This window comes from Poecilia mexicana, unplaced genomic scaffold (genome assembly GCF_051168715.1).
Source record: "Poecilia mexicana isolate PSO_F unplaced genomic scaffold, ASM5116871v1 scaffold_16, whole genome shotgun sequence".
NCBI classification, from domain to species: Eukaryota; Metazoa; Chordata; class Actinopteri; order Cyprinodontiformes; family Poeciliidae; genus Poecilia; species Poecilia mexicana.
Genome location: NW_028263385.1, coordinates 16,350,699 through 16,376,947, shown reverse-complemented (window position 1 = coordinate 16,376,947; position 26,249 = coordinate 16,350,699). Strand labels below are relative to the sequence as shown.

Below are 26,249 nucleotides of genomic sequence, written 5' to 3'. Positions count from 1 at the left end.
GGCCGCTGCGGTCCGCCTCCTTCCCCACGTCCTCCCCGGGGCGAAGAGTCACTTAGCAGGCTTGGAGGAGACTTCAGGGCTGCCGATCAGCAGTAGGGGGACTCCAGCCGCATACTAATAAAACTGAACCAGATTAAACCAACCAGTTGATTTCCACTCGCTGGGTCCGGAGTGAACGGCTCGGCTCCTCTTCCTCCTCTTTCTCCTCCTCCTCCTCCTTCTCTTCACCCCCGTCCTGTCCTGTCCGTCCACCTGCCTCCTCCTCGCTGTTGCGCACCGACTCTAAAATCCTGGAGAAATCCCGTCCGAGGCTCCGCAGCGGGGACCCTGAGACACACACCGGAGCAGACAGGAGGAGGAGGACGACGGGGAAGCCTCCACACCTCTGGACCAAACCGAACTGACGGCTGCAGCGTCCTTTCCCCACCGCTGAACCGAAACTACCGGTTTACCTCACAGGTAAAAGTCAACCAGCGAAACTGGACAAACAGCATGATCTGCGCCTGCGTAAAAACACCGCGCAGAACAAACTTATTTTCCTCCCGACGGGCCGACCCAAGAGAACCAAACAACCAGCGCCACCTGTCTGCCAGGGACCCCACCTGGACGTCAGGGGCCCGACCGAGAGGCCCCCAACCTCAGGAAGGAGCATTTTTAACATTATGATGGTATGTGAGGATTATTATATATATTTTTTGCATTTTTCTCATCTGTGGCTGCATATCTTTGAAAATACAGACGGAAAATAAAACGAGCAAGAATAAGTATATTCAAGTATGGAGGTTCAAAAGTGCCACAAATCGTAAAAAAAAAGTCCGTCTTTAATTGAAAATGGAACCACATAAATAGATAATGGATCGAATTCAAGTCAGTAATACATTTGTAAAAGATCTAAATATAAAAAATAACACAAGTGAAACTGCATTTAATAAGATAAAATGTTTAACTTTAAATAAAAAATATTTTAATGTGAGATATTTTTCTTTAATTTTTCTTGACATGTTAATATTTTTCAGCAGTTTTTTATTTTAGCAAAAGGTTAGCATTAAGTTACTATTTTTTGTTGATAAGCAGTATATTCAAATTTCCTTAATAATTTAGAAGAGCAGTAATTATATAAAGGTTAGTCCTACAACTTGTCTTATATTTATAACTCAGGGACGTAAAACAGATGTCAAAAATCATGAAGTTTTCTTTTCAAGATGTTTCATTAAAACATAAACAAATAAAAGCGACCTATAAACCTGCATGAGTTTCTACAGGTATTTTGAGTTTCTACAAGTATTTTGAGTTTCTACAGGTATTTTGAGTTTCTACAGGTATTTTTCACAATCTGGAAATGATCTAATCTCAGGAGTGAGAGATTATTTACAATCTATTCATTTACTGACTCATTGGTCAGGATTATGAATTTTTACACTGCAGACTAAAATATGACCATAGCAAGATTGTATTATAACAGACAAACTCTTAAGTATGTATAATTAATCCAAACTGGTACGATTATTATGCAGCTACAAGGACACTGCAGTTCTAAAACTAGCATTTCATTTCGTAATAGCTTCTTTTAATCTAATATCTGATCACATCTCGATACTTTGAGCTTATTTATGATGCATTCACTGTCATAATGCCGCATAAGGACACCACCACGCTTTGGTCAGAGCTCCCATTTTCCAAATGGAGGAAATGACGAAGCAGAACCATCTGTATAAATCATTGAGTTTATTTAGAGTTTGAATAATTTAAAACGTGATGAACAGTAAATCTGGTGATCCTCTGGCAGTCAAGAAACAGCTCTGCTCCCTCCTTGACCCGATACCTGCTGCAGCCATCTGAAGTCGGTGCTGCTCCTCATCTCAGGAGTCGGAGATAAACTACACATCACAACCGTCTGACTCGGCCTCTGCCGCCCTTGATGGACTCATTGATTGGGAAGCTTCGGTCTAAGGCACATGTAGCTTAACAAGTCGAAGTGTCGCTCCTGAGAGGCCTCTTGAACAGAAATTAGCAGCTCACGTCAGTCCTACATCGGTCTCTATGGAGACCACAGCCTCTATAAGCTTAATGTACCTTTTAGCATAAACTAAGGCCAACTAGGTTTAATATTCGTACTCTCCGTTTCTCCCTCTCCTCGCAGACAGCTGTGCTCTGAAGCTTGTTACACTCTCATTATCCAGTGCGTGTTCCAGCGCTATAAGCCTGGCGGAGTTTAATCTGCTGGATCTCTGCAGAAGTCCCTCCTGTTAACAGAGGCAGAGCAGCGAGTCTGGTTTGGTCCCGCCGTCGAATCGGATTACGGTGCTTTGGATTTCTCCTCTTTCTCTTTGTAGACGCGAAGAATGGCTTCACACACGAACTGGAACTGACACTAAACAGGAAGAAATGGCATAATATGAGAAATTGGAAGAATGGTCAATAAATCTCACGAAATGTCGTATGATCATTGATTTTTTAGGGTTTTTTTGCTTCACATAAGTCTAAAAACTTGGTGTATTTCCAAACCTTCACAAAAAAACTTATTTTTTTTTAAGTTGATGTGTGTGAAAATACCTAAATGTGCTAAAAAGGAATTAATAATGAAATGGAAAAAAAAGACCAAAACGGGTCTTTAACAAATGTAATGTCAACTTGTCCAACTGTTTAATAACATCAGAAAAAGTGGATCTGAAACTCATTACATCTAAATATTCATATCCATCTTTTGATGGATGTTTGGATATTTAACTTGGCACAACATCAGGGGATCTACAAACATCCCCTGATATTTTGTGCATTTCAAAAACTCCTCTATAAAAAGTTTTAAAAAGTTACAACCTGATAATGTTCTCAGACGCAGTTCTGCAGCCCTGTGATGGTTTTACTGCCCAATTGTTACATCCTGAATTAAGTGCATTTAAATCACATTTTCTAGCAATACTGATTATGTCTTGACATAAGGGAAAAAGAAAATAGACCCTGTGCGACAACATGAAGTATAGGGTACAAGATTTTAAAAGCAACACGTCATATTCTGACCTTAAGATATCAAAGAACACATTAGAAACAAAATCTATAATATTTCTGTCTGGAAAAAGGTTACAAAGTCATTTCGGAGGCTTTCAGGCTCCAGAGAACTACAGTGAAACAAAACATTGAACAGGAGTGAATCTTCCCAGGACTGACCAGCTTATAACTTCAGAGAATTGTTGAAAAAAACAACAAAAAAAAAAAGATAATTTTTATGGACGTAAATCAATCCTAAAACCCTCCACCCAGCATATGTTGTATTTTAAATACATGGGTATGAAATGTCAGCATTGGTGTCGTTTCAATGTGCATCGGTGGAGGAGGGAACTAAACTGGAGCTATCTTCAAAAAACAAAGTTTATTTCCTAGAATCACAAATGTAAATAGGTTCCAACCTCCACTGGTACTTTTATAGGATGGAATTAAAGTTAAGAAACACTCCAGGTGTGGTTATAGTCAAACACTGTGGAGGATCTGTGATGCTGCGGGCCTGTTTGTTGTTTAAACACCCTGAGCATTTTGTAAGAGGGCACAAAATCCTGAGCTCTTTGAAATGCCATAATATTTTAAATTAAGAAGCTGGTGCACGTTGGGTCTGAGTTTATTTTGCCACCACCGCCTGTAAAGGTGGAAAAACAAATTCTGAAAATCTCGCCATTAGAGACTCGCAGGAATATTTTAGTGGGATATTATGAAACTGGCAAAAAGGCACATATCTATCTTTTTTCTTTTTTTAATGGGTTCCAAAAATTAAGTATGGCATGTTTTCACTCTTAATATAAACAGAGATAAATGTCCTCTGACTGTGCATGTTTTTATTACGGATACACAAAAACGTGAGGGAGAACCTGAGGAAGTCTTCATCAGCACATCAGAGAATGGAGATGTGTGGGTCTTTTTCAAAATATGGGTGATGGTGGTAGCTGCCGAGCCAAAAGGAACAAGCTGCAATTTTCCCAGCATGAGTAACACTCTGCTGTCCCTCACTGAGGTGCTACAGAGCCTGGCTTCCTGCCTCCAACACTCGACTAAAGCCTCTCATCATCACCATAGCAGTCTGGGAATTAATGAGAGTCAGGGACAAGCAGGATTTTTTATTTATTTCTTTTACCTCCGTTTCTTTGAAAAGTGCTGAAGGTGTTTTTCAGAAAAACCTTGAGCGTGCAACTAAATTCTCACTCTTCCAGGAGCTCTTTACTAAACCACAAAGACGAGGGTTTTTTTCCCAAAGAAATCGAGATCTCAGCAGAAGTAGAAAGAAAATGTGATGAAATTCATTTTTACTCTCACTATTCCTGTTACATTGGTGTTTTAACTGACTCAAAAGTTAAAATAATTATTTTCTAACTCATAATAAACTGAAAGCAATGAAAGAAAAAAAGTTTTGCAAAAATGATAGGCATTTGCTTAAAATGTGTTCATACACTTTGACCTTTTTAATCTTAATCTTGCAACCACCATCGTCAATACTTTTTGTTTTTTTGTGACAAACCAACACAGAGAAGTGAATAACTGGGAAGGGAATAAGGGGATATCTGGCTTTAACTTTAATCTGAAAAGTGTGGCATGCATTTGTTTTCACCCAGAATAATTATTATGAATAACTAAGAATATTAATGGTCAAGATTAAATAATTTTGAGGTGTTAGAATGGTCCAATCAAAGTCCAAGCCTAAATCCAGAATCTGAGTTGAAAACCGATATTCAGATTTGCATGAAATTACAATTAAAATCCCAATATTCTAATCAAAAAGAGCTGCATGGTTGCAATATTTGGAGGGCTAATGCATGCATCAATTTTGCAATATTCAACAATAAAATCAGAATTGTGAAGAATTAGAGAAATTAAAGACTTCCAGCTTTAGTTGTGTTGAAATGTGGCTCTACTAATAAAATGCAGTTACTCAAGAGAGCTGAACAAAAATGCAGGCCACACATTTCAGATTTTTAGTAGAGGAAATCTTTACCTTCCACATCTCAATTATGTTCTACTTTTGTTGGTGTGTCACATAAAATTCACTAAAGGTTGTGGCTGCAACAAGACAAAGTGTGGAAGAGCTCAAGGGGTGGCAATAGATTTACAAGGAAGTGTATTAAAATAAAACCTGGATTACTGTGAGGGTATTTTTAATACGAGTTGATGAGTTTGACACTCCCTATAAATAAACACTGCATTAAAAAGCAGCAGGAAACAAGACAGCTTGGGGTGATCATCACACAGCATAATAGAGAAATTAATGAGCCATGGAGTAACAGTGTCGTTTAACAAGCGAGTCTTTTGTTTTTAATCTCAGTACCGTGGTCTGAACCATCATGGCTCGCTGGTCTCTTAGTGTTTTCACAATGTCCAGCGGGAAAACCGGCCGACCCGCGTCTATGAGACTCAGCGCCGTCTCCATGGTGATGAGGACACCTGTCCGCCCAATCCCAGCACTGAGAAGATGATTTAAAGCAAAACGTTGGGTTCAGTTCACAGGAGCCAAAGGAGAAAGTCTGACTAAACCGCAGCCTCATGCGTTACCTGCAGTGTACCATCAGCGGCTCTGTGGCTTTCCTCCTCTCCCTCACCGAGCTGATGAAGAGCAGGAAGTCCGAGGGGTCATCGGGTACGCCGTGGTCCGGCCACGCGACGTACTGTAGGTGTGTGACTGAAAACTCTTCAGCTAACTTTTACAAACAAAAACACAAATAAAAGACAATTAGAGTAATGCGTGACAATAATCTTGCATGATGAATGTGTAACCTTTGGAAAATGTCACCCTGGTGAGGCGGAAAAAGTCCAGGTCAACAACCACGTGATCAGTAAGTCAGATTAGGCAGCAATGTAAACAGAGGATAGAGGGAAAGACCGCAGCGAAAAACAAAGGAAGACTGGGAAGGAAAACGGCTGACTTTGGTGTTTTTAATAGGCATGTGGCCTGCGATTTCATGCGGGGATTAATTCGCCCTGCCAGAGGAGCAGATGGACCCACACAGCGGTATCTGTGTATGCATGTGTGCGCGCGTTCATATTTCATGCCTCCTTGGGTGTAATCTGTTTATTTACCTGTTCGGCATGGAGGCTGATGTGGAAGCTAGCACTTTTAATCTGATCATCTACCCTGATACAATCAGACAGACAGCGTTCCCACAAAAAGACCTGCCCGATTTCACCCACAAGCAGGCAGAGGGGTGGAAAATTAGGTGGACACGGTTACAACGCACAGGATCACCCGCACACAGACAAAAACACCCACACGGAAACGACAGCGTGCCAGGAGAGGCCGCAGCCCGCAGCGAGCTCCGTTATGTGACATATGGAGTGAACATGCTACACGTTGCTGCAACATACCAAGAGGAAATGTGCATGGACATGAAGGCAGGTGTGCAACCAGGGCTGCAGCTGAAAACTGTTTCATTGATTATCCATACAAACAAAAGCATCAAAGGAAAGAAAAAAAAAAAAAAAAAAAAAACTCATCCAAATTGCTCTCACTCAGCGCTGGCACTTCATTGATTATTTGTCAGAAAATGTTCAGTTTATAATTTGACCTATAAACTGAAAAACGTTGCTCTCTACATCATAATTTCCCTACAGGCAAACAGGGTTTAAGATATTCCACCTGAACGAATCAAGACGTTTACAAACCCTCAGGAAGGAGCGCAGCCGCTTATCTCAGCTCTATCATCAGGTTTACCTTTTTGTGCCTCAGAGTGAACTGCCTCGTCACGTACGCCAGGTTGCACTCCTCTGAGTGACACTTCACCGACAAGTGGCCGTAATCCTTCACCTCCGGCGGATGCGGCCAGTACTGGTGGCACTTTGTCTGCAACACGTATGACATCACCGACGTTACTGCGTTAGTCCTGGCATGAGCAGCCAAAATAAATTTACTCAAGTAAGAGTAGTACTACTTCATTATATTTTTACTTTTAAGTAAAAAGTGTGTGCATCTGAGAAATTGCTCAAGTGAGAGTAAGAAGGGTATTCAAGTATCAATAACTGATCAAAAATCTGTCATTTAATATTTAATAATTACACCAGACAGACCAAAATGTGAAGTTATGAGGAAATTTTGGTATTTAAAGGATGAAAATAAAAATAACATAAATAACAATTACAAAATAATAATAATAATAATAATAATAATAATAATAATAATAATAATAATAATATCAGGCAAAATATTTTATTTCCTTAATTTCTTTCAATATAAAACTTATGAAACTTTAAAGCAGGGGAAAATAAGTCACGTTTTGCACATTTTTATTCTTCCATTTGAGTCTCAATTGCTTCTAAAAACAAAGCCCAAGCTTTTAAAAATAAACACTTATTGCCATTTTTGTGGAAATAAGCCAATGTTTATTGCCATTTTGAAAACCTCCTGATTGTTAGACCACGCTGCGCTGTCACCTAGCAACCCTACCCGAGCTCAGCACATCACCTAGCAACCCAAGTGGAGCTCCAGCACGTTTTGTCAGCTGGTTTTTGGTTAAAACAAACTTGTTTTTTCTTTAAATGAAGTTACTCAGAGTGCGTAAAGCATCCAGATATTTTACTCAGCTAAGACTAGCCAAACTTCAGAACAAAATTATTCAAGTAAAAGTGAAAAGTACAGTACAGAAAAAATACTCCTAAAAGTAAATTATTGCCAAAAAGTTACTCAAGTAAATGTAACTGAGTAAATGTAACCAGTTACTGTCCAACTCTGGACATGAGTAACAGGAAACAGTTTGCTGCTGCAGCAGCTGCGCTCCACTCTAAGGAAATCAAGCTCATATTCAGAAAGCCTGCTCTGATCCACAGGGCGGCCAGCAGACAAAAGCAATTCATCAGCGGCAACAGGTGGAGAGCTTAGCGTCGATGCATATGTACGTAGGCGTATGCAGTGAGGGGAAACTCCTGGACACTTGACGAGATCCAGACACAATGATCGATTAATGAGAACATCTGGTTTCCAAGCAACAAGAAAGCTGAGACAGAGGCACGCTCTTGTTCCTCCTCTGCGTCGGATTATTTATCTCATCGGCATCTGGCTCGCGCTCGCGTTCAGCCATTCTTTTACGGTGTGAAACCCTGTAATTACTCACAACTGAGCCATCGGATCATTGCTGTGTGCAAACATCGCCACTGAACCCCCTCTAATCACTGTAATCAAAATTAAACCTGACACAGCATGTAATAATTTGCCAGTTGTGCTGCACTAATTGCTATGTTAACGTGTTGCTGATATTCAGTTGCGTAATTTTAAGACGTTTCTGCAAAACGGTGGCTTATAAAAACAAAAACAAAGCACGTTGTACCCGTCCCCTCTCTGTTAGAGTCGTAAGCATGATGATGGTGTGCGTCTGCTGCTCCCATACAGTTTGCCAAAAGTGAGTACAGGTCTGCGGAAGTGGACCTTGAGCAGCAATGTAACGTAAACACACTCCAGACTCATTGGGTGCCACCTAAGAGACACACACAGACACACAAACACCCACACACAAGATGAACAGGATGAGTTTACACTAAAAGAGACACAGAGGATGGGAGGCAGTTTCAGGTGAGCGATGTTCACCGTGATGTGGCTGGCGTTGATGTAGTCTTCCTTCCCCAGCAGCACCACTCGGGTGTCGTCGTCTGAAAGCAGAGAAGGGCAGCAGCTGGTGAGGTTTCAGAACAGAGCTGTCAAAATTACATTTCTCAAAGCCTAACATGCAGGATCCGGGCACAGCAGGGGGACGAGCGAAAGCAAACAGGCACGCAGATGCAGCAAGGAGCACTTACAAGGCAAAACGTCTCGGTAGCGGTTCTTTTCCTGGTTCTCGGGTTGCCGTGCACAGCTTAGGGACAGACCAGGCTTCCTCTTGTATAAATTCTAGGAATTACAAGCATGCAAACGCACGCAAACATGCATGTAAATACACACAGAAACATACACACACAGGAATTAGAAAAATTCAAGGTCATCGCTGCTTTTATGAACAGGATCCAGCTGAAGATTAGGGCCAACATCTGTCCTAAAAGCAGCATTTTAAACGTAGAGATGCTCAGAGAAATCAGCTGATTTTAGGTTTGATTGGCCCTGGCATGCCTGAGATGTTCAAAATGAAGTCAGATTAAGCCCAGAGATGCAAGGAGCGATCTAAAAAGAAGCTTTTGTACGACGTATCAAGACTGTAGACATGATGGCTGAGAGAGAGAGAGAGAGCCTCTCATCAGATAACAAGAAGGCTGATAAGAGTAAAGTTCTCTCTTTTTAGTTCTTTTGAGAAAGGAACATAAGCTGCATTTAGAAATTCACTTTTTGAACCTTTTCTTAACTTCGATTTGTGTCTAAAGTTATTTAAAATAAAACACCCAGGCATTTTTTGGCAATAGGTTAATGATTTTTGGTGTGTGGAAAATTCTTAAGTCACAACTGAAGGGCTCTGTACCGTAACCTAGCAACCCCAGTCAAGCTCAGCCTGTCACCTAGCAACCCAAGAAGCTCCAGCACATTTGTTCAGCTGATTTTACTGTTGCATGTGCTGTACAAGATCTGCTGCTGTTGTTGAATTAATATTCAGAAACCACTTGCTGCATTCTTGTTGGTTGTGCAGGAAGCTCTGCTTTTGCTTTTCAAAGATGTATGGCACACAGTTGTGGGTAAGTTTGCAGCCACTTTCATGTGTTAGTGTAAACGTTGAGTTGTGGGACATGTCCAGCAGCAGCTTATTTGGATTTAAAGTGACAAGATGCCCTTAAAGTAGCTCAAATAGGCAGACCTGACCAGACTGAGATGATTTAAGAATGATTTTGTGCAAAAAATGTGATCACCATGTTTTGTAGCCCATAGACATATCCTAACATGTTCAAGGAAGAATAATAGGTCTTAATATGTAAGAATATAAGGGATGAGATGTAGATCTTAGCCACAACAAATGGAACCAGTGCATCTCTACTGAAAACACTTCTACATGTCAAACAAAATACCTCAAAATGGAAGGACAGCGTGCCAGACTGTATCCCTCTCTCCAGCTGCTTCATGGACTCCTCCAACGTGGTGACCCGCTCCAGCTGACCCGGTGACTGAGGCTTGTTCTCCTGTGGTGGGATGGTGAGCGAGAGGGCGGCGAATGACAGCTGCAGCTGAGGCATGACCCGGCCCGAACCTGGATCACGAGGACAGTCCAAGGCTGTGAGCAGCAGTCATTTGCATTTCTCCTTCCGCCTCAGCACTTTCCTCTCACGGGTACACACCTTTACGTCTTATGAGCAGAGCCAGCTGCCTGGAGTGAGACTCTCGGCTGGCTCGGATGTACATGACCACCTGGTCGTGTGTGTGTTCGGAAATGTCCCGACCGTTGATGAGCAGGACCAGGTCGCCCTCCTGCAGTCTGGGTTCAGATCGACCAGCCTATAAGAAACAACGGACAAGCTTTAAATTAAATTTAAGGTAGCAGACAAGAAATTATTAGTGACTTTAGAAGCATAGTTTACCTCCAAAAGAACAAATAAGCTTATTTTTTTAAGTTAATTGTCCTAGTTTTCATTTAAAGGATAATCTCATATTAAGAAAAATCAACAGTCATCAATTCCCATCAAATAAATTTAACTTTTTTTGCTCTTGACGTTTTTTAAGCTGACCATAGTTCTAGGATTTTTGTTTCATGAGTAACTTTCTGTTTACCTGGGCTAGAACTATGACCTGACACAAGGCAATTTCTCTTAGCCACTCTTCAAAATGGGCAAGAAAAGAAAACATGCCATTGAAATACAGGTTTTGGGTCACAGGACCATATTAACAACCATTCGATGTCATACACAGTGGGAAAAACAAGTACTTAATATGCTGCCCAGGATTTCTAAATATCATGTTCACTTTTTCCAAAACGCTGGTTTAAAAACCAACTGTGAGCTTGTCTTTCTGAAAATGGTTTTGGTGAAATTAAATTCAGAGCCAAGTGTTTTAATGTTTTACATTAAATATGTTACTTTTTACAACAGAAAAAGTGGAAGTTTATGCTAATAATAAGCTGTCCAAACTCTGAACTCTGAGCCAGAACCGCACAGCATTCTGGGGGATGTAGTCAGAGAAAACACTTAAGCCGCTCAACATCTCTCGGCCAGTTGAAAGAAAGGATGGTGGCGTTAACCAACGAACTCACTCACTCTTTGGTTACCTAGCAACAACTTTCTGGGCAACTTGTGGTTACCTAGCAACAACCTGTAGAGTAACTGACGCAGCAGCAGTTTAAGGTTTGGCCTCTGTGTATCAAACCTGCTTAACAATAAATAACGGTGTGGAGTAAAAACTGTGGATAAAACAGGAAAAGTCACACCATGAGCTTGAAAGTAGTGCAGAGACATAAAACAAAACCAAAAAAAATCAATAATAATCAATATCAACTCTTATGAAACATTTAATTCTACAAAATATTTTCTGTGTATGGACAAACATTTTAGACAAGCTAAAGAAAGGGCAACATTGTTTCACCCCCGCAGCGCCGTTGTTTTTGTCTTCTATCACTTTCACACACAAAGTTGTTGTTCAGCGTTTTGCTGATTGTAGAGCCAAACATTAACACTACAGAATGTGAGAGAGCTCTTTGGTTTCTTAGACATAATCCAGGATTATTCTTTGACCTTGCAGCAAATTGCACAGAAGTGATCTTTGCTGGCCGGAGACTCCTCAGGAGAGCAACAATGGCCTTGAATTCCCTCCAGTTGGACACAATTTATCTGAGTGAGATGTGGTTTGAGTCTGAATGGTTTTATAACTTTTTCCAATCCATACGAAGGGGAAACTTTAAAGACTTTCCAAAAGAATCTCTTGTTTTGCGGTATTTTTGCAAAAATATGCATAATACAACTGAAAATAAAAACCATATGCTACCATTTCTCCACTGTTTTTGTAACAAAGCTTGAAAAACATAATTATTCCGGAATGTTCTTACCGGGGAGTCCGGTTTAACGTGAGATATGGACAGAGGCATCTTCTGATCCACTCCACCCTGAGAGGAGTTCAACAATTTCATCAGAGGAACAAATAATCATAAAAATGTATATGCAGCATGCAAGGAAGACAGAGACGTACTTTCACATTAAAGCCAAATTTCCCCTCGTGGTCTGGAGTGATGCATATCAGCATCAGGTCGCCGTCACCAAGAGCGTCCTGCACGAAGAACTTGTCATGAATGTGCAGGGAGTGAAGGGAAAACTCAGAAATCAGAAAGTGCTGAGGTGAAAAAGAAAAACCTTATTGTTGTGGAACGGGCTGTCTTCTTCCCCGATGCTGTCTTCAGCTTGCAACAAACCCTCACCAGATCCTTGACTGTTAGGACCAGAAAAGCTGGAAGACATAAAATATTAAAAATGACTCTGCGGCTACATGGTTCATTACAGGTCAGCTGATTTTAACTTCAGTCCTCTGGAAAAAAAACAACAACAACAAAAAAAACACTCCTATCCCCCTGAACAATTTCTTATGTTTCAGTCACAAGCCTTGATGTATTTTATTGTTACTTTATGTTAATGATAAAAAATAAAACATGGTTTTCAAATATTTCACCCATAAAATCTGAAGAAAAATGGTGAACGGTTACTGCTGCTAGTCTTTAGGGGTCTGTCTTTACTTTTTTTTTTTTTTTTTACAAAATAACCCGAGATCAGTCAGATTGAGCGCATTTGTGAATGGCAATATCTCTATTTTTCTACAGATTCTCGACAGAATTTCGCCTGGACTTTGACTAGGCCGTTAGAAACACATGATTTTAGCTATTTGGAATAGGCATGTACGTTCACAGAAAGCATTAAAAATATATAAACATCAAGACTAAAAACATACTGTACAGTAAAGACTAGAACATAAAATACTGCACAGTTATCAGAAATGGTGAACTCCAATCCAAGGAACTAAGCAGGATTTATATGTTTTTTAAAAATTACAAAATAAGTTTGTGTCTCTGTCTGACCAGCTTCACTGCCTCTGCGGAACAAAAGCATCTCCACAGCATGATGCTGCCAGCACCATGTTTCTCAGTGGGGATGGTGAGTTCAGGGTGCAGTTTTTCCATTAGTCAAGTTTTGTATGTAAGATCTGATCTGACTATAGCAACTTCTTTAGCATTTCTGCTGCATTCCTTGGTTTTCATGATGCCGTTTGTTCATTAATGTTCTCTAAAGGTTGGCATTTTCAGAGGAAGGCTGTGTAATATTGATATAAATATTAAATGACGTTTACTAATTAAGTGAATTCTGTAGTGATTGGTCGCTTTGACCAATTTATTTAGCAGTACTGATCAACAGAAGAGTGAAAACAAATGTAAATCTGCCTTTTCTAATATTTTCATTTAGAAATGAATAGAAACCGACCGATTTCCTTCATTTTGGGGAAGCCAGTCTTATCCATGGATCTTATCGACCTCAGCAACCATATCATGTCTGCACATTTGCAAAAAGCAACAATCACCTCATTGTTTCCAGCTCAGCAACTTTCTTGCCACATTCAGCAACATTTCAGACAAACAAAAATTGCTATCAGAGAGAATCGGAATCGGCTGGACAGGCTTTTTAAAGATTGGTGATCGGCAATCGGTGCATCCTTAGAAACATCCCTAGCTTGTGGAGTCTAAGACATAAAATCCCAACAAAGACGTGAACACAGGAACATGGGCTCCTGCGGTACTGACCGATGAGGCGATGCGTCTCCTTCGCTGTCCTTGCTGCTGCCCACAGAGGCCCTGTACGTGTAGAAGACGTCCTCCCCCTCTGACATGTCTTTCAGGTCCGTGCTGAGCTCCACCGATGACGGACGAGGCTTTCTGATCTCATGGCGAACTCGGGGACTTCTCCTGCCGCACCAACACATCGGATGTGTAGCTTGAGCCTTTTTTTGTTTATTTTTATTTTAGAGAAAATCTCCGCTGCAGTTAGTAGCAGCAGTTTTACCAGTTGGGGGTTGATGGCGGCGATCTGGAGGGCAGACTCTTGGTCTCGAGATGCTCTGACGAAATAGACCTCTGCAGAACCGGGTTCCACACCATCCCCCCTACAACCCTCTGGCACACCGGACCTCTGTCACGACAGAGTCGAATGTTCAGAAAGCAGCAGATTTCAAGGGCAAAACAAGCGAATATGTGGGATGCATCGAAAGCTCACTCCTCAGTTTTACTGTTGCTCAGGCCCAGGTGCTGCGTTATGAGCTGCTTGTAGCCCTTAACCGTGCTGTTGTTGTATTTGGGGCTCCTGGCAGTCCGGCTGGAGGAGAAGAAGGAGTGGTGATCCACACAGGACCGCCATAAGTTCTTACACGTCTTGGGGCAGGGCAGGTTTAGAGACACCTCACAGTCTTGGGTTTCCCCCTGCAACTCAAAGAGTTAAGGGTCTTTTCACATCGTCTCTGTTTTGCAACAGAAGATAAGTTTGCTGCAAATAAAAGACAACATGGTTCAACATGTTTTTCATGTTAAGACATCATATTCTCTGAGAAGAAGACACTCTGAGAGACTGATGGAGAGACAAAAGAATAACGGATTTGGGTTGAATCAATTAATCATAATTAATCGATTATTGAAATAATTGTGAACTAATTTAGCAATCGATTAACAGTTAACTGGAGTTTACAGACTCAAAAAAAGGACATTTGCTTAAAAAATAATATATTCAAAGCACAAGCAGTACAAAAGTAAATAAACATTTTGGATTCAAGATATAATATATCCAAGCCCAAACTCCTCAAGTGTCACAGTGTTAACTTCACTTGGTTCAAATGCAAAGGAATGTTATGTTGTTGCATTTTAAGCAATTAAATGTTTATTTCATGTTTAACAAAAGAGCTTATGTGATGAAATGAAAAATCAGTAAAATGTGCCACTTTTGTATCCGGTTAATCATCAGAATAATCAATTACTAAAATATTTGTTAGCTGCAGCCCTCTACTGAACAAATGGACAAATGAATGAATAAATGGATGGATAAATGGATGGATAAATGGACAAAAAGATGGATGTCTGGTGGACAGGCAGATCTCTATGCCTACATGTTGGGGAATAAAGTCTGTAAATATAAATATTTGTCAATTTTTGTAATTTTTCAAACTTATTCAGACCTGAAATAAGTCAGAACTTTTCACAAACTGTGCAGGAACCACAAACTGCATTTTTGTCCATTTTCCACACATGAACAATGGATTTTTAAACACACAGAAACAACTACGTTCACTCTGATCGTATCTTTGAACCAGCAGAAACGTTTTCACGAAGCCAGAGACTCACATGTTTACGTTTCAGGTGTACAACGAAGCGTCTCCTCTTATAAGATATCTTGATGATGTTCCCCCTGCATGAAAAGCGTCAGATTTACTGGAAGGAAATGCAAAAACAAGCTGAATGTTGAGCGGCGGAGTTACTCACCAGGGGAAGAAACTGGAGCAAATCATATTGCAGAACATTGCAACACCACTGGAGGCCAAACCCACCATTAGAGGCGTATTGTTGGAGTCCTGAGAGACAGAAGGATGGGTCATATTGAGATTAAAAATTGCTTTAGCTTCAGTTTTTAATTGTTGTCAAATAATTCAAGGAGTTTTCATTTATGTGCCAAAGTTCTTGGACGATAAACCAAAAGCTTTTGTTTAATTGGTGGAGCTTTGGCGATGAATCAAACAGGAAAACCCTCCTCTTATTTATTAACGTAAGAAAACAAGAAGGTGTGCTTACTAAGCCACGGCATAATTAAAGTAACAACATTACCGTGGCAGCATGCAGCTCCACTCCGTACAGCTCCAGCGTCCGTGCAGTGTTGAGAAAACACAGCTCCGCCTCGCTCTGCTTAAGCCCCCTAGGAACACACACGCAGACACATACCACAACAGGAATTGTGCAACAAACCTGCTGTTCTTTTCAACTACAGGCACTAAACTCACTTGTGCTGCGGATGCAGGTCTTCCACTTTAGACACAAAGTCTTCGTCCTGTTCGGGAATGAAGTGGCATTTCGAGAGGTACCCCGGCTGTCTGGACGGACAGTGATCCCCCATCTCCGCTGCAGGTGATGGAAACAAACACTGAGCATCCCACAGGGAGACATAAAACCCCGCCTGCACACACCTGTGTATCCCAACGTCTCGCTAGTGAAAGAAAGCTGCTAAATAAAAGCACTGAGAGCAGCTTCCCAGGAGTAATTACTCAAGCAGCTATCATTGCCTCATTAATCATCTCATTTTCTCTTTTAGAGGAGAGACGGGACTCACACTGCACAGCATAAGAAGCCAGCACTACAGCTGCACTCAGCGGGCACTGCAACCTGCAATCAGACACCGTGATTACACATCGCACGCTCCACAGCTAAACAAATACTGAGCGCCGAGGAGGAGGAGGGTGAGGAGGAGGAGGGGGAAAAAGAGAGGAGGAGGAGGTGCTCGATGTGAAGCGGGACAACTGACCGTCCTTCCCTGATGTCGCTCCTGATCTGGAGGAAGTACAGGTGCCTGCAGGGGCGACAAAAGAGGAACTTTATCAACCCACGCCTGTTTTCCATACTCTGAAAAAGCGACTCTTTCACATGCTGGTGTTTGTTAGACACAACGGCAGCTCAGGCTTCAGAGGACACAACCACACCGAAACGTTTAGACAAGTATTGACAGAAAGCGAGGGATGTTTTCTGCAGTCTTTTAATATCTCCAGGGAGAAATGGTTTGTGGCTCTGATAAAACGCCTCAATTATAACAAGAATTTCAATGGAAGTAGTTTCTCAACAAAACAATCAGGGTGCTCTGAAAGGAAACACATTTTAGTTTTCCAACAGAATGAAAACATACCAAAAGTGAAAATAAAGTTTCAGCATCCTTATTCTCCAGTTTGATGTTTATTTTCCCCATTGCAGACACTCGGACAGAAGGTAATGAAACCAGTGAGTGCACTATAACCTGCTACCTGGTTAACTACCAGCTGCAAACTGGAATACCAAACTAGTTCATGTTTGCAACAACATTTAATCATCTAAGTCTGATCTTCATTCAGCAGAGGAGACAGCAGCGCCTCTGGCAGGAACAGAGGCAGACAAGTCATTAATTTATGATTTAACTTACAGGGTAGTATTCTAAAACATGAGTAAAAACCTCCAACCTTTACTACATTCATGCTACTACTTTGGAGGCAGAGAACAGAGATAAACAGGAGACCTGGTCTGGATTATTATCTGGTGCTTTACAGTCACAACTTCTGATATATTCACAGAGGCTACAATCTGAAATGAACATTAAAACATACAAATATCAAGGAAATTTGTAAATACAAATGCACAAATCAGAGAGATTGTGGCTGATTTCTGATCTTCCACTCTGTAAAGGTTTGACCTGCTGATACTAACTGGTTCCTGTTACCTTTAACAATAAATAAGACAATTATTTTCCTCATTTCTGTATGAACTGAATAAACAAATAATTTTACAGTAAAACTCAAAAACTATTTTCTTAATTAGAGTTTGTTTCCATATCACTCCAATAATCAAAGTAGAATAAAACCTCTAGATTATAGAAACCCAGTTTTTCATCCTTACTGTAATTTCATTCGTTTAAATGAGTCTCCAGAAAACTATCCCGATTCCTGGAAAAGATTCCTGAATTGGAAATGTGCCATAAGTGGTTAAAATGGTAAAATATGACCTCAAATGTTCATTCATTTCTCTTAATTTAAAAGTGGCACATTATTTTATTTCTACTTTATGCCATCGCCCTTGGGATCCAAGCATTTTAATTAAAATTCATCAAACGCCCTGATTAGCTTCTTAGTTTGCACAGTTTTGGCACGACATCAAATGATGCAGCTGTCCAACCGTCAGAGGATAAAAACTGATGCTCACAAAGACAAACAAAATGCTTCAGGATATAAAAAGCCAAAAACAGAAGTTGAGACATAAATCAGGAACCTAGTAAAAAGAAAAAGTGTGAAACAATGAAGCTGGAAAAGCTCAAAGGAAAAAGCTAAACCTGTTAAAAAAAAAAGCAGCATATATAGGCTTCATAAAGAAACCTTTACTGTATAATCTCAAACAAATCAGAAAGCAAAACCTGCTGCAGGCTTTTCCAACGAAACCCTTTAAACTGAAGCATGACATAGAAATAAAAGTGTGCAAATATGTTTTTTTTTTTAAATGTCTGAACTTCATAAACCCACAATAAGAGAGTTTTTCAGTAACGCCTCAGGCTGGTGTAAGAGCTGGAGGCAAAGGGAACAATTCACTAAAATAAGAAAGAGTGAGTTCAGCTAAACAAATTTAGGAGGAAAACGACACACCCTGCATGGAAAAACACCAAAACGAGAATGGATGGCGACTCTAAAACATCTGATCTGACAGAAATTTAAATCTTGTTCTGGAAGAATGGACAAAATTTAGGAAAAGCCTTCCGTCATACCAGTTTGGATCCTTATTTTACTGTTTTTACACTTTAAAATTTTAAGAAATGTTCGACTTTTAAAAGGAAACATTCATACTTATTTGACTATTCATAGTAACAAAAACCTGAAGAGTCATTGCTTAAGCACAGCTGACAAGGTTAATTTGCTAAATACTGAAGCTTCGGCAATGTCAACAATTATTCAATCAGTTATATTTATGAGCAGCTTAGAGGTTTCCCATCAAGATGTGAACAAAACAGTTTGATTGTTATAAAATGTTAACAGTTCACATTGACATGGAGCTGGATTATCATGATAGAGAAGTACTGACCTGGTCTGCTCATGCTGCAGAGAGTTGGGATCAGAGATGAAGAACCGCACTCTGAAGTTCAGATAAAAGGGGGAGGCAAGACCTGCAGAAACAACCAAATTGCTTAAAAACAGGCCTGTATCTATATTTAACCACAACTACAACCCAGTTTTCTGCTGAACTCAGAAATTTCACCAACAAATGATACCTTTTATCTGCTTCTTGAAGGGCTTCTCTGGCTCCAACCATCGCTGCAAAAAGAAAAGCGTTCATCAGCCCTAATAGCCATCTGAGGCTATAACAAATAACATTTATGTAAACACGCCCCACGGTTATCATCGACTGCAACCGGCCGGAGAAACACATTACAAACTTAGAGCAAATGTGCGGCAGATGAAGTGTGAGCTCACGGGAGAGAGCGTGTTGGCTGCGATGGAGGCGATGGCGGTGCTCGACTCTCTGATCTGAAGACTGAAGAGCTGCTTCTCCTGCAGGCCCAGGTGGTTGAATACCAGGTCCAACAGAACCAAGCCTTCATCCTGCTTCTGAAAGATGGAAGCAGCAAACTGGCATCAAAAGTCAGCCAGACTTCCTGGTTGCTCATTTTTTGCACGCTAATAAAACGTCAGACTGGAGTTCTGCAGGTTCTTGACAAAAACGTGGGAGTTTTCTGCCAAGAAGGAGCTTATATACAAACTTCAAACTTTTCACGTTTTGTATCATTAAAAAAAACAAAATTTAATTAATTTACTGGGATTTTATGTGACAGACCAACAAAAAGTGGTGCATAAATTTAAAATGGTTTCAAGTATTTTAATTAAGATCTGAAATCTGTGGTATTTGTATTTATCTGAGTTAATACTTGTTAATACTTGTAGAAGCATCTTTCTCTGCAAGTACAGCTGCAGGTCTTTTGGTGTAAATCTCTACAAACTCTACACATCTGGAGGTTGAACTGTTTGCCCATTATTTGATACAAAACATCTCAACATCAGCCCAATTTGATAAAGTCAATGTAAACATTGGGCCTTTTAACTTTGACTAGACCATTCTAACACGGCCACTGTAGCTCTGGCTGTAAGTCTGAGGTTGTTGTCCTGCTGAAAGGTGAAAAAAGACTCTTTTTGAGCCTCTAAAAAGGTTTTGTTCTTGGCCAGTTTTCTTTTCTACTTCTTGTTGTTTGATCACTTAAAAAACCCAAAAAATGAAAATTAGAAGTTATATGGACTGTGAATACTTTTTGAAAGGCACTTTATTCCTCCAAATTATTATTTTTTTACCCCGCCACCTCCAGGCATACATAGAAAAATAATTTTTATTTCATTTCTCATAGGAAACTCTTGGGGAATACACTTCAATACATCTTAAGGATGTGACGTGTATTCTGAGAAACAAGATTTTGTTTTTAAAAGTAAAATTTTAGGAAACCACATTAAAGTTTAAACTTTAGTTTATAGGCGAAGGTCCAATCTGGTTCACAGGCTAGTTTTACCTCATGTGTAGTCACAATTCTGGTTAATTTCTTATGTTTAGTAGGTAAAGCGAATAAAATAGAAAGATTTAAACAGCTTGGCTAGAAAAAAAAGGAAGAAAATACTTATAAATGGTGAGGCACTGGCACTAAAAATGGAGTAAATAAAGCAGTCCAGAGAAAAACCTCTGAAGACCTTCAGAAAGCAGGAAAGTCTGGCTTCTGGGGAGAAAACATGAAGAAGTGAGGAAAGACTCAAGATGCTTGCACGGTTGTGCAAACTGCACTGTTGCTGCTCAGTGATCTGAAGCTGCTCCCTGTTAACACCTCTCTGAGGCCCCACAGCCTGAAAACCCTTCTGGTTTAAGCATCAAGCTTTTCCCTCAGAAAAAAACGAGTTATCCGACTTGTGACTGCATACAGGAAGCTTAAAGTTGGGTTTAAGTTAAGAGGAGGTTCAGGTTTAGAGCAAATAATTTGAGATGGAAATGATACGTGAAGCAGGATCTGCTTTTTATTTCTGACAAGCTCCCGAGTTTTTGATCAGCAACCTTTACTATTCAGAGTATTTTCCACCTGCTACATAACATTCACCAACAGCTCCTTTGTTTTGCTTTCCTTATTTGAAAGAAATCAGGAAATTTGAATAAAACATGATTTATTGATGAGTTTCTCAGTCTGACCTTGGTTTTATGTTGATTGAAAGAAACTGTTTGAATATTTTATGCTTCTTGCGAAAGAAATGCTGCTTTTCTGTTCATGTTGATGATGTGTAAATAAAAGAATCAAATGAGTTTATACTTTTCTCTACCTCCTGTATGAATGTGAATGTGTTTGAAATAAACGAAAGGTGCCCAAAATGTAGAATATTTATTTACTTTGGCATTGAGCTAAGCAACTTTAATTTCATTTCTGTTGTTAAGGTTTTAGAAAAAAAGGAAAATGAAGGGACACGCCAGCCCTTAATTTGCTAATTAATGACCAAAAATGAAGACTCTCACCTCTGCTGTCACATTCTGCATCTCTGCTGGACGATTTTCTTTTAATCAATTGGCACTTAAAAGAACTCAAGTTTATTCATCTTGAATTTATCTTAATTTTTTATCCAAACTCTTTGTACTGAACCATGTAGTGAGATTTACAGGGATCTCATGCAGCATAAACAGACAGGGAAGTTGAATTAAGACTGAACTAATATAAATTGACACAATTATTACATTTGGAGAATAAAAGGAAGTAAGTAGATGACACACATCCAGGCTGAAATCTGATTTCCAAATGGCCATAAGGAGCAAATTGCTTTACTGTAATAGCTGTTTCATTCATCGCTCTGAGAGATAACCCACAGCTCATCTACATCCTCCTCTTGTCTTTCCTCAGACTCTCTGTTACAGGAAGAAGACTCTCATGTCAGGGTGACCTTGTTCAATATAAAATACAGCAAACACAATATTCTGACTGCAGAAAACACAACAGAGTCGCGTTTATATAGTAACAGAACCTCCTGCATCCTGTTTTCTTTACGAAAAGGAACAAAATATGAAGATTTAGGTCCTTCTCACACTTCATAACCATATTATAAGTAAGTACTCTAAGTGGGCAGCTATGTTTCCAGTGTGATGCATTTACTCTCTGACAACTATATATTTATCACAACAAATATCATTATGACTGCATGCTTTCCTAGTACTGTGCACCCCTGCAAAGCTTGCTCTTGTAGTTACCACTTCATTAGTTGCACATGTTCATCTGCTTAGTCACACAAATAATGAATCAGTCATGGCAGCAGCTCAGTGCATTTAGACTTGGTGCTGAACGTCAGAACAGGATCGAAAGGGGATTTAAGTGCTGGTGCCAGAAGATCTGGTCTGTGTTTTTCAGAAACTGCTCGGCTACTGGGATTTTCAGGGCCAACCATTACTGCACATGTGTCAAACTAAAGGTCCGGGGGCCAAATCTGGCACGCCGTAGCTTTTAATATGGCCCTCCTGACTCCAAATTACATCAATAAGTCAATTCAGTTTATCACAAATCTGCAGAATTCACACAAAATCAACAAAACCCCACAATTTTCTGATTTTACTGACATTTTTTTTCTCAAAATTGGCCAAAAGCTTTGGGTTTAAGTGACTGCTAGCTCAGCCTTACTTGATGTCAAGTTATATCTGTGACTGATTCAGCGATTAATAAAAAGTCTCATTTAATATCTATTAGCGCAAATATCGTAAAAATTTCATACAAATATTTATATATTATCACCACAAAATCTGTGATTTTGATTGCAACCCCCACCCCCCCAAAAAAACACAAAAAACAATCACAAAGTCCTTGATGGACTGATCAGTGTGAAAAGATGTTCAATATTACACTTATTGAATGCTGAAACAGCTATTTGTTGATATTTTATAAACTTAATGAGTTTAATCAATATATTCTGGAACAACCGGCCCTTTAAGAACATTCATATTTTTGATTTTGCCCAAAATGAAAATGAGTTTGACACCAACGATCTACTGGGTTTACAGAAAATTATCCAGAGGTCAGAGAAGAAAGAGGAGCCTGGCTGGAGACGGCAGAAATTCAACTGATCACTTATTAAAATCAAGGTATGAGGAACATCGTCTCCTGAAGTCAAAGCCTGAAGCAGCAGCGCTCCACACCAGGTGCCATTTCTTTTAGCTAATAAGAGGAAACTCGGGCTGAAATTCAAGCAGAATCTCCACAATTGTACAATAATAAACTGAAATAATGTCGAGTTTCAACTTCAGTTGCAAAGTTCAGATGGTAAGGTAAGATTTTAGCTGAAGAAACATGAACGTGTAGCTCCATTCTGCATGGTCTCAAGGATGCAGGCTCAGGATAATGGTCATTATTTAAACACTGCAGGCTGCCTCAGTGATGTTTCTGACCATATCAGGCCCTTTATGATCACAGTGTACACATCTTCTAATGCAACATGTCGTAAACCTCAGCTTGTCTCAAATACGCCGTTCGCAATAAGCAATAAACCAATTTGTAACATGATAAATACAATAAGCTCAATCATTTGCATGATTGTTTTTGTCTCGTGTCTTTCTACCAAAAACTGAACGACAAAAAGCTTCTGTCTGGCGCATCAGTCTAAGCCAGCTAGTGTTGTTGATAGAGACTTTATAATTCATTTTATTCGTTGTTTCAGGCGTTTTGTTTATTTATTTTGAATATTAACAACATCTTCCAGTTCCAGTGTTAAAGTTAATAACGTTTATTGATCTTCGAGAGGGTATTTATTCTTGCATTATTACGCCATTACTATCATATTACTTTAAATGGCCTCAGAACAAGAATATTCTTGTTTATCGCAATAACTTCTGGGACAATTTATCATCCAGCAAATCTAATCTCAAACAACTTCTCAGAGCAAGACAATGAGTTTGCTGTACTCACTACATCGCCTTTAGGATGTTGTGGAACGAAGAATTTGAAAATGGATGTGAAGACGATCAATCTGTGGTAATTGCATGATGCTCTTGTGTCAATATGGACCAAAACTGCTTCAGCAATATTCCTGACACCCTGATGAATCGGTACCACAAAGGAAAAACACAGCAAAGAACGAATCCCAGTAGGATCTACTGTACCTAATAAAGTGGCCGGCTAGAGTAGATAAGGATGATGGAAAGAGGTTGTCTTAAAGAGGCAATGCTGCAAATACTGCAAATTAGATATGGCTCTAAAGTACGGGTGGGCATTTAATGAATCATTTATCATGAAAAAATTATCACAGTAAGAATTTAGATTTATTGTTTCCTTGATTAGTTCCAATTAATGATGTTTAAAAAGCCAACTTTTCTCTACTGTGTGTTCCACAAGAGCATCAATCAATATAAAATTTGAAACATGTTTAAATGTGGTAACTGTGTGATTTTGTGTTTGTCAATGCTTCATAGCCATACGGTTACCCAAAGAAGTAATACATGTTTTTTTAACCATCATTTTTATCATTATCACAACTTCACCCTTAAGCATTGCGATAAAAATCAAAGTCCATGTCGCCCACCCCTACTCTAAAGTGTGATAAGCATCTGCAAGCTGCAGGAGAGGAGTGTGTCCTTCAAACAGGGGGAAGTGGTGGACTATTAGAGGAAAAAAACTAATTTAAAAAAAAGCAGAGAAGAAGAGTGTGCCAGCGTGGCTGATCAGAGCCCGGTGTAACCCGACATCAACGGAGGAATCAGCACGCGTTTCCACGTGTTACGTACGCTGACTCTGAAGGTCTCGATGGTGCCGTCCAGCAGCTGAACGAGGCAGAGCAGGTCCGGCTTTGGCATGTCTGTTACCACGGTAACCCCTGCCTCCCTCTCAAGACAAACACGCCGCCCTCGCCTCGCCACCGAGAGGGGACCTGGACACACACACACACACACACACACACACACACACACACACACACACATACACACACATGACCACAAGAGAGTGTCAGATGTTTCCAAGCTGCTGCCCTTCCAATGAAAGCGCCTCCCTAGGGATGACACTGCACTGTGAGTAATACACGCTGCTGGATGCAGCATCAGCCTGGAGTGAGTAATGCACTGTGAATGCAAAGGAGTGACTGACTGTGTGTAATCTCTTATTATTTGGCCTGGGCCTGAACATGTCTCTCTCTCTCTCCATCTCTCTCTCTCTGCCTTTCGAAAGCAGCTGAATGATAAGAATGTTAAACATTTTCAGATTTGAACACGCCCCATCACTACCAGCAGCAGCAGCAGCAGCAGCAGCTCTGCTGGGAGCAAGGACGCACATAATAAACACGTTCACTACAAACGCATGCCCTGAAGTCTGAGCCCTGAATGCATATGCTCGTACATGTGTCCTGTCTTGAATTTCCAGGTGGGTTGATCTGGCTCCCAGCACACTTTCTGAAAGAAACACACACACACACACACACACACACACACAAGGTCTGGGTTAATGTTTGAACACAGTGACACACACTGAATATATTAAAACTGAGCTGGTCCCAGTCGGGTGGCTTGTTTTCCACAATAACCCGCTCGCAGGCGGCCAGCTAATGAATTTACAAGTACATTATGAAGGAAGTTGGTTATTATGGGGAGATTAGGATCTCACTGGCTGCTTTGCATCTAGTTATGAGGAGGTGAAGATTGTCCAAATTTAACAAACAAATCTTCCAGCTTTAGTTTATTAACAAAAAAAAAACATTTAACTTCCTCTGAAGTAGTTAAACGCGTAAAACCACTTTGTAAGAATAAAATCCTGAGCTTGGGCTGTTTTATTTTACATGTCAGCCAGTAAACAGGGTGGATCTGAGAGTTTCAGGCCCATATTTCAGTTTCCAGATAATGAACTGTGCTGTAACCTCGCTGTACTTTGAGCCACAGCGCGAACAAGGAACCTGTTAACAACCCCGACTCCCCTACAGCTACACCCAGACGGCCAGGAAAGCTCCGCCGACAAACTTTCCTCCAACCACGGCGGGGCTCGCTACAACAGCTCCGGCCAAGTTCACGTTTCTTCTGGGAAAAGAAAGAAAATGCGATAAGACAGTCGAGTTAAGCGGTACTACCTCGGCGGTGTGGCGTCAGAGAGCGGGGTTATATCCTTCAGAGTGTCCGCTGCGAGGAGCTCGGGACGGGGCGCGTCGGAAAGGCCAGGTAGAGTTAGGTAAATATCCGGGACAAGTTTCACATCCCTGGCTGCGGTGACTCCGCGCGGCCCCGCCCCTAAGCCGAGCGCGCTCCCGGTGCGCGACACCTCCAGAGAGCGCGCGACCGAGAAACGCTTAGAAAGTACAGCCTGTGTAGAGAAACGTCTAAGACGCATTTTTCCTTTTTCATACATAAATTTGATCTTTCACAAGAGTGTATTTTACGTCTTATATGCATTTACTTCGCATGCATTTCATCTCGTTCACAGATGTTTTATGTCTTATATACTACCTTCAAATGCATTGTACCTCTCATATAAACAAGTACATTTTGTGCATTTTCTCCCCTTTTTTGTTAAACAGGTTTCCTGGTGCATGTTTTTAATTTTTATTGTGCATTATTTTATCTTAATATTTATGTTTTTGGTTTTCTATGCAGCGTTAGTGATGGCTTTGCCTGTGTAAGGGG

At 40.4% G+C, this 26,249-nt stretch overlaps 1 protein-coding gene and 1 long non-coding RNA gene across 2 annotated transcripts; one reads left to right on the top strand and one right to left on the bottom strand.

Annotated features, from left to right (window-relative positions):
- Positions 1–32: 32 nt before the first annotated feature.
- LOC148155037 (uncharacterized) lies at positions 33–2,440 on the top strand. Its single transcript, XR_015765598.1, has 2 exons — positions 33–668; positions 2,141–2,440. It is a non-coding gene; the product is annotated as an uncharacterized LOC148155037 (long non-coding RNA).
- On the bottom strand, positions 1,709–25,854 carry ptpn3 (protein tyrosine phosphatase non-receptor type 3). Its single transcript, XM_088013798.1, has 27 exons — positions 25,700–25,854; positions 24,979–25,031; positions 24,372–24,514; positions 19,070–19,204; positions 18,868–18,910; positions 18,681–18,762; positions 16,396–16,440; positions 16,204–16,256; positions 15,878–15,995; positions 15,705–15,792; positions 15,366–15,454; positions 15,228–15,291; positions 14,113–14,315; positions 13,903–14,028; positions 13,644–13,805; positions 12,211–12,304; positions 12,050–12,127; positions 11,910–11,966; positions 10,213–10,369; positions 9,946–10,124; positions 8,758–8,848; positions 8,549–8,610; positions 8,292–8,438; positions 6,686–6,814; positions 5,530–5,675; positions 5,306–5,441; positions 1,709–2,371 (listed from the first exon to the last, which is right to left on the bottom strand). Exons 3-27 carry the CDS (start codon positions 24,438–24,440, stop codon positions 2,297–2,299), a joined length of 2,628 nt encoding a protein of 875 aa, XP_087869924.1. The 5' UTR covers positions 24,441–24,514; positions 24,979–25,031; positions 25,700–25,854; the 3' UTR covers positions 1,709–2,296.
- Positions 25,855–26,249: the final 395 nt, after the last annotated feature.

Excerpts from the sequence above, each read along its gene's own strand:
- ptpn3 (XM_088013798.1), bottom strand. The coding sequence starts at position 24,440 with ATGCCAAAGCCGGACCTGCTCTGCCTCGTTCAGCTGCTGGACGGCACC. Across the intron at positions 16,257-16,395 it reads AGCGACATCAGGGAAGGACG|GTTGCAGTGCCCGCTGAGTG; the intron begins GTCAGTTGTCCC and ends GTCTGATTGCAG. Across the intron at positions 12,128-12,210 it reads GCCCGTTCCACAACAATAAG|GACGCTCTTGGTGACGGCGA; the intron begins GTTTTTCTTTTT and ends TTCTTCGTGCAG.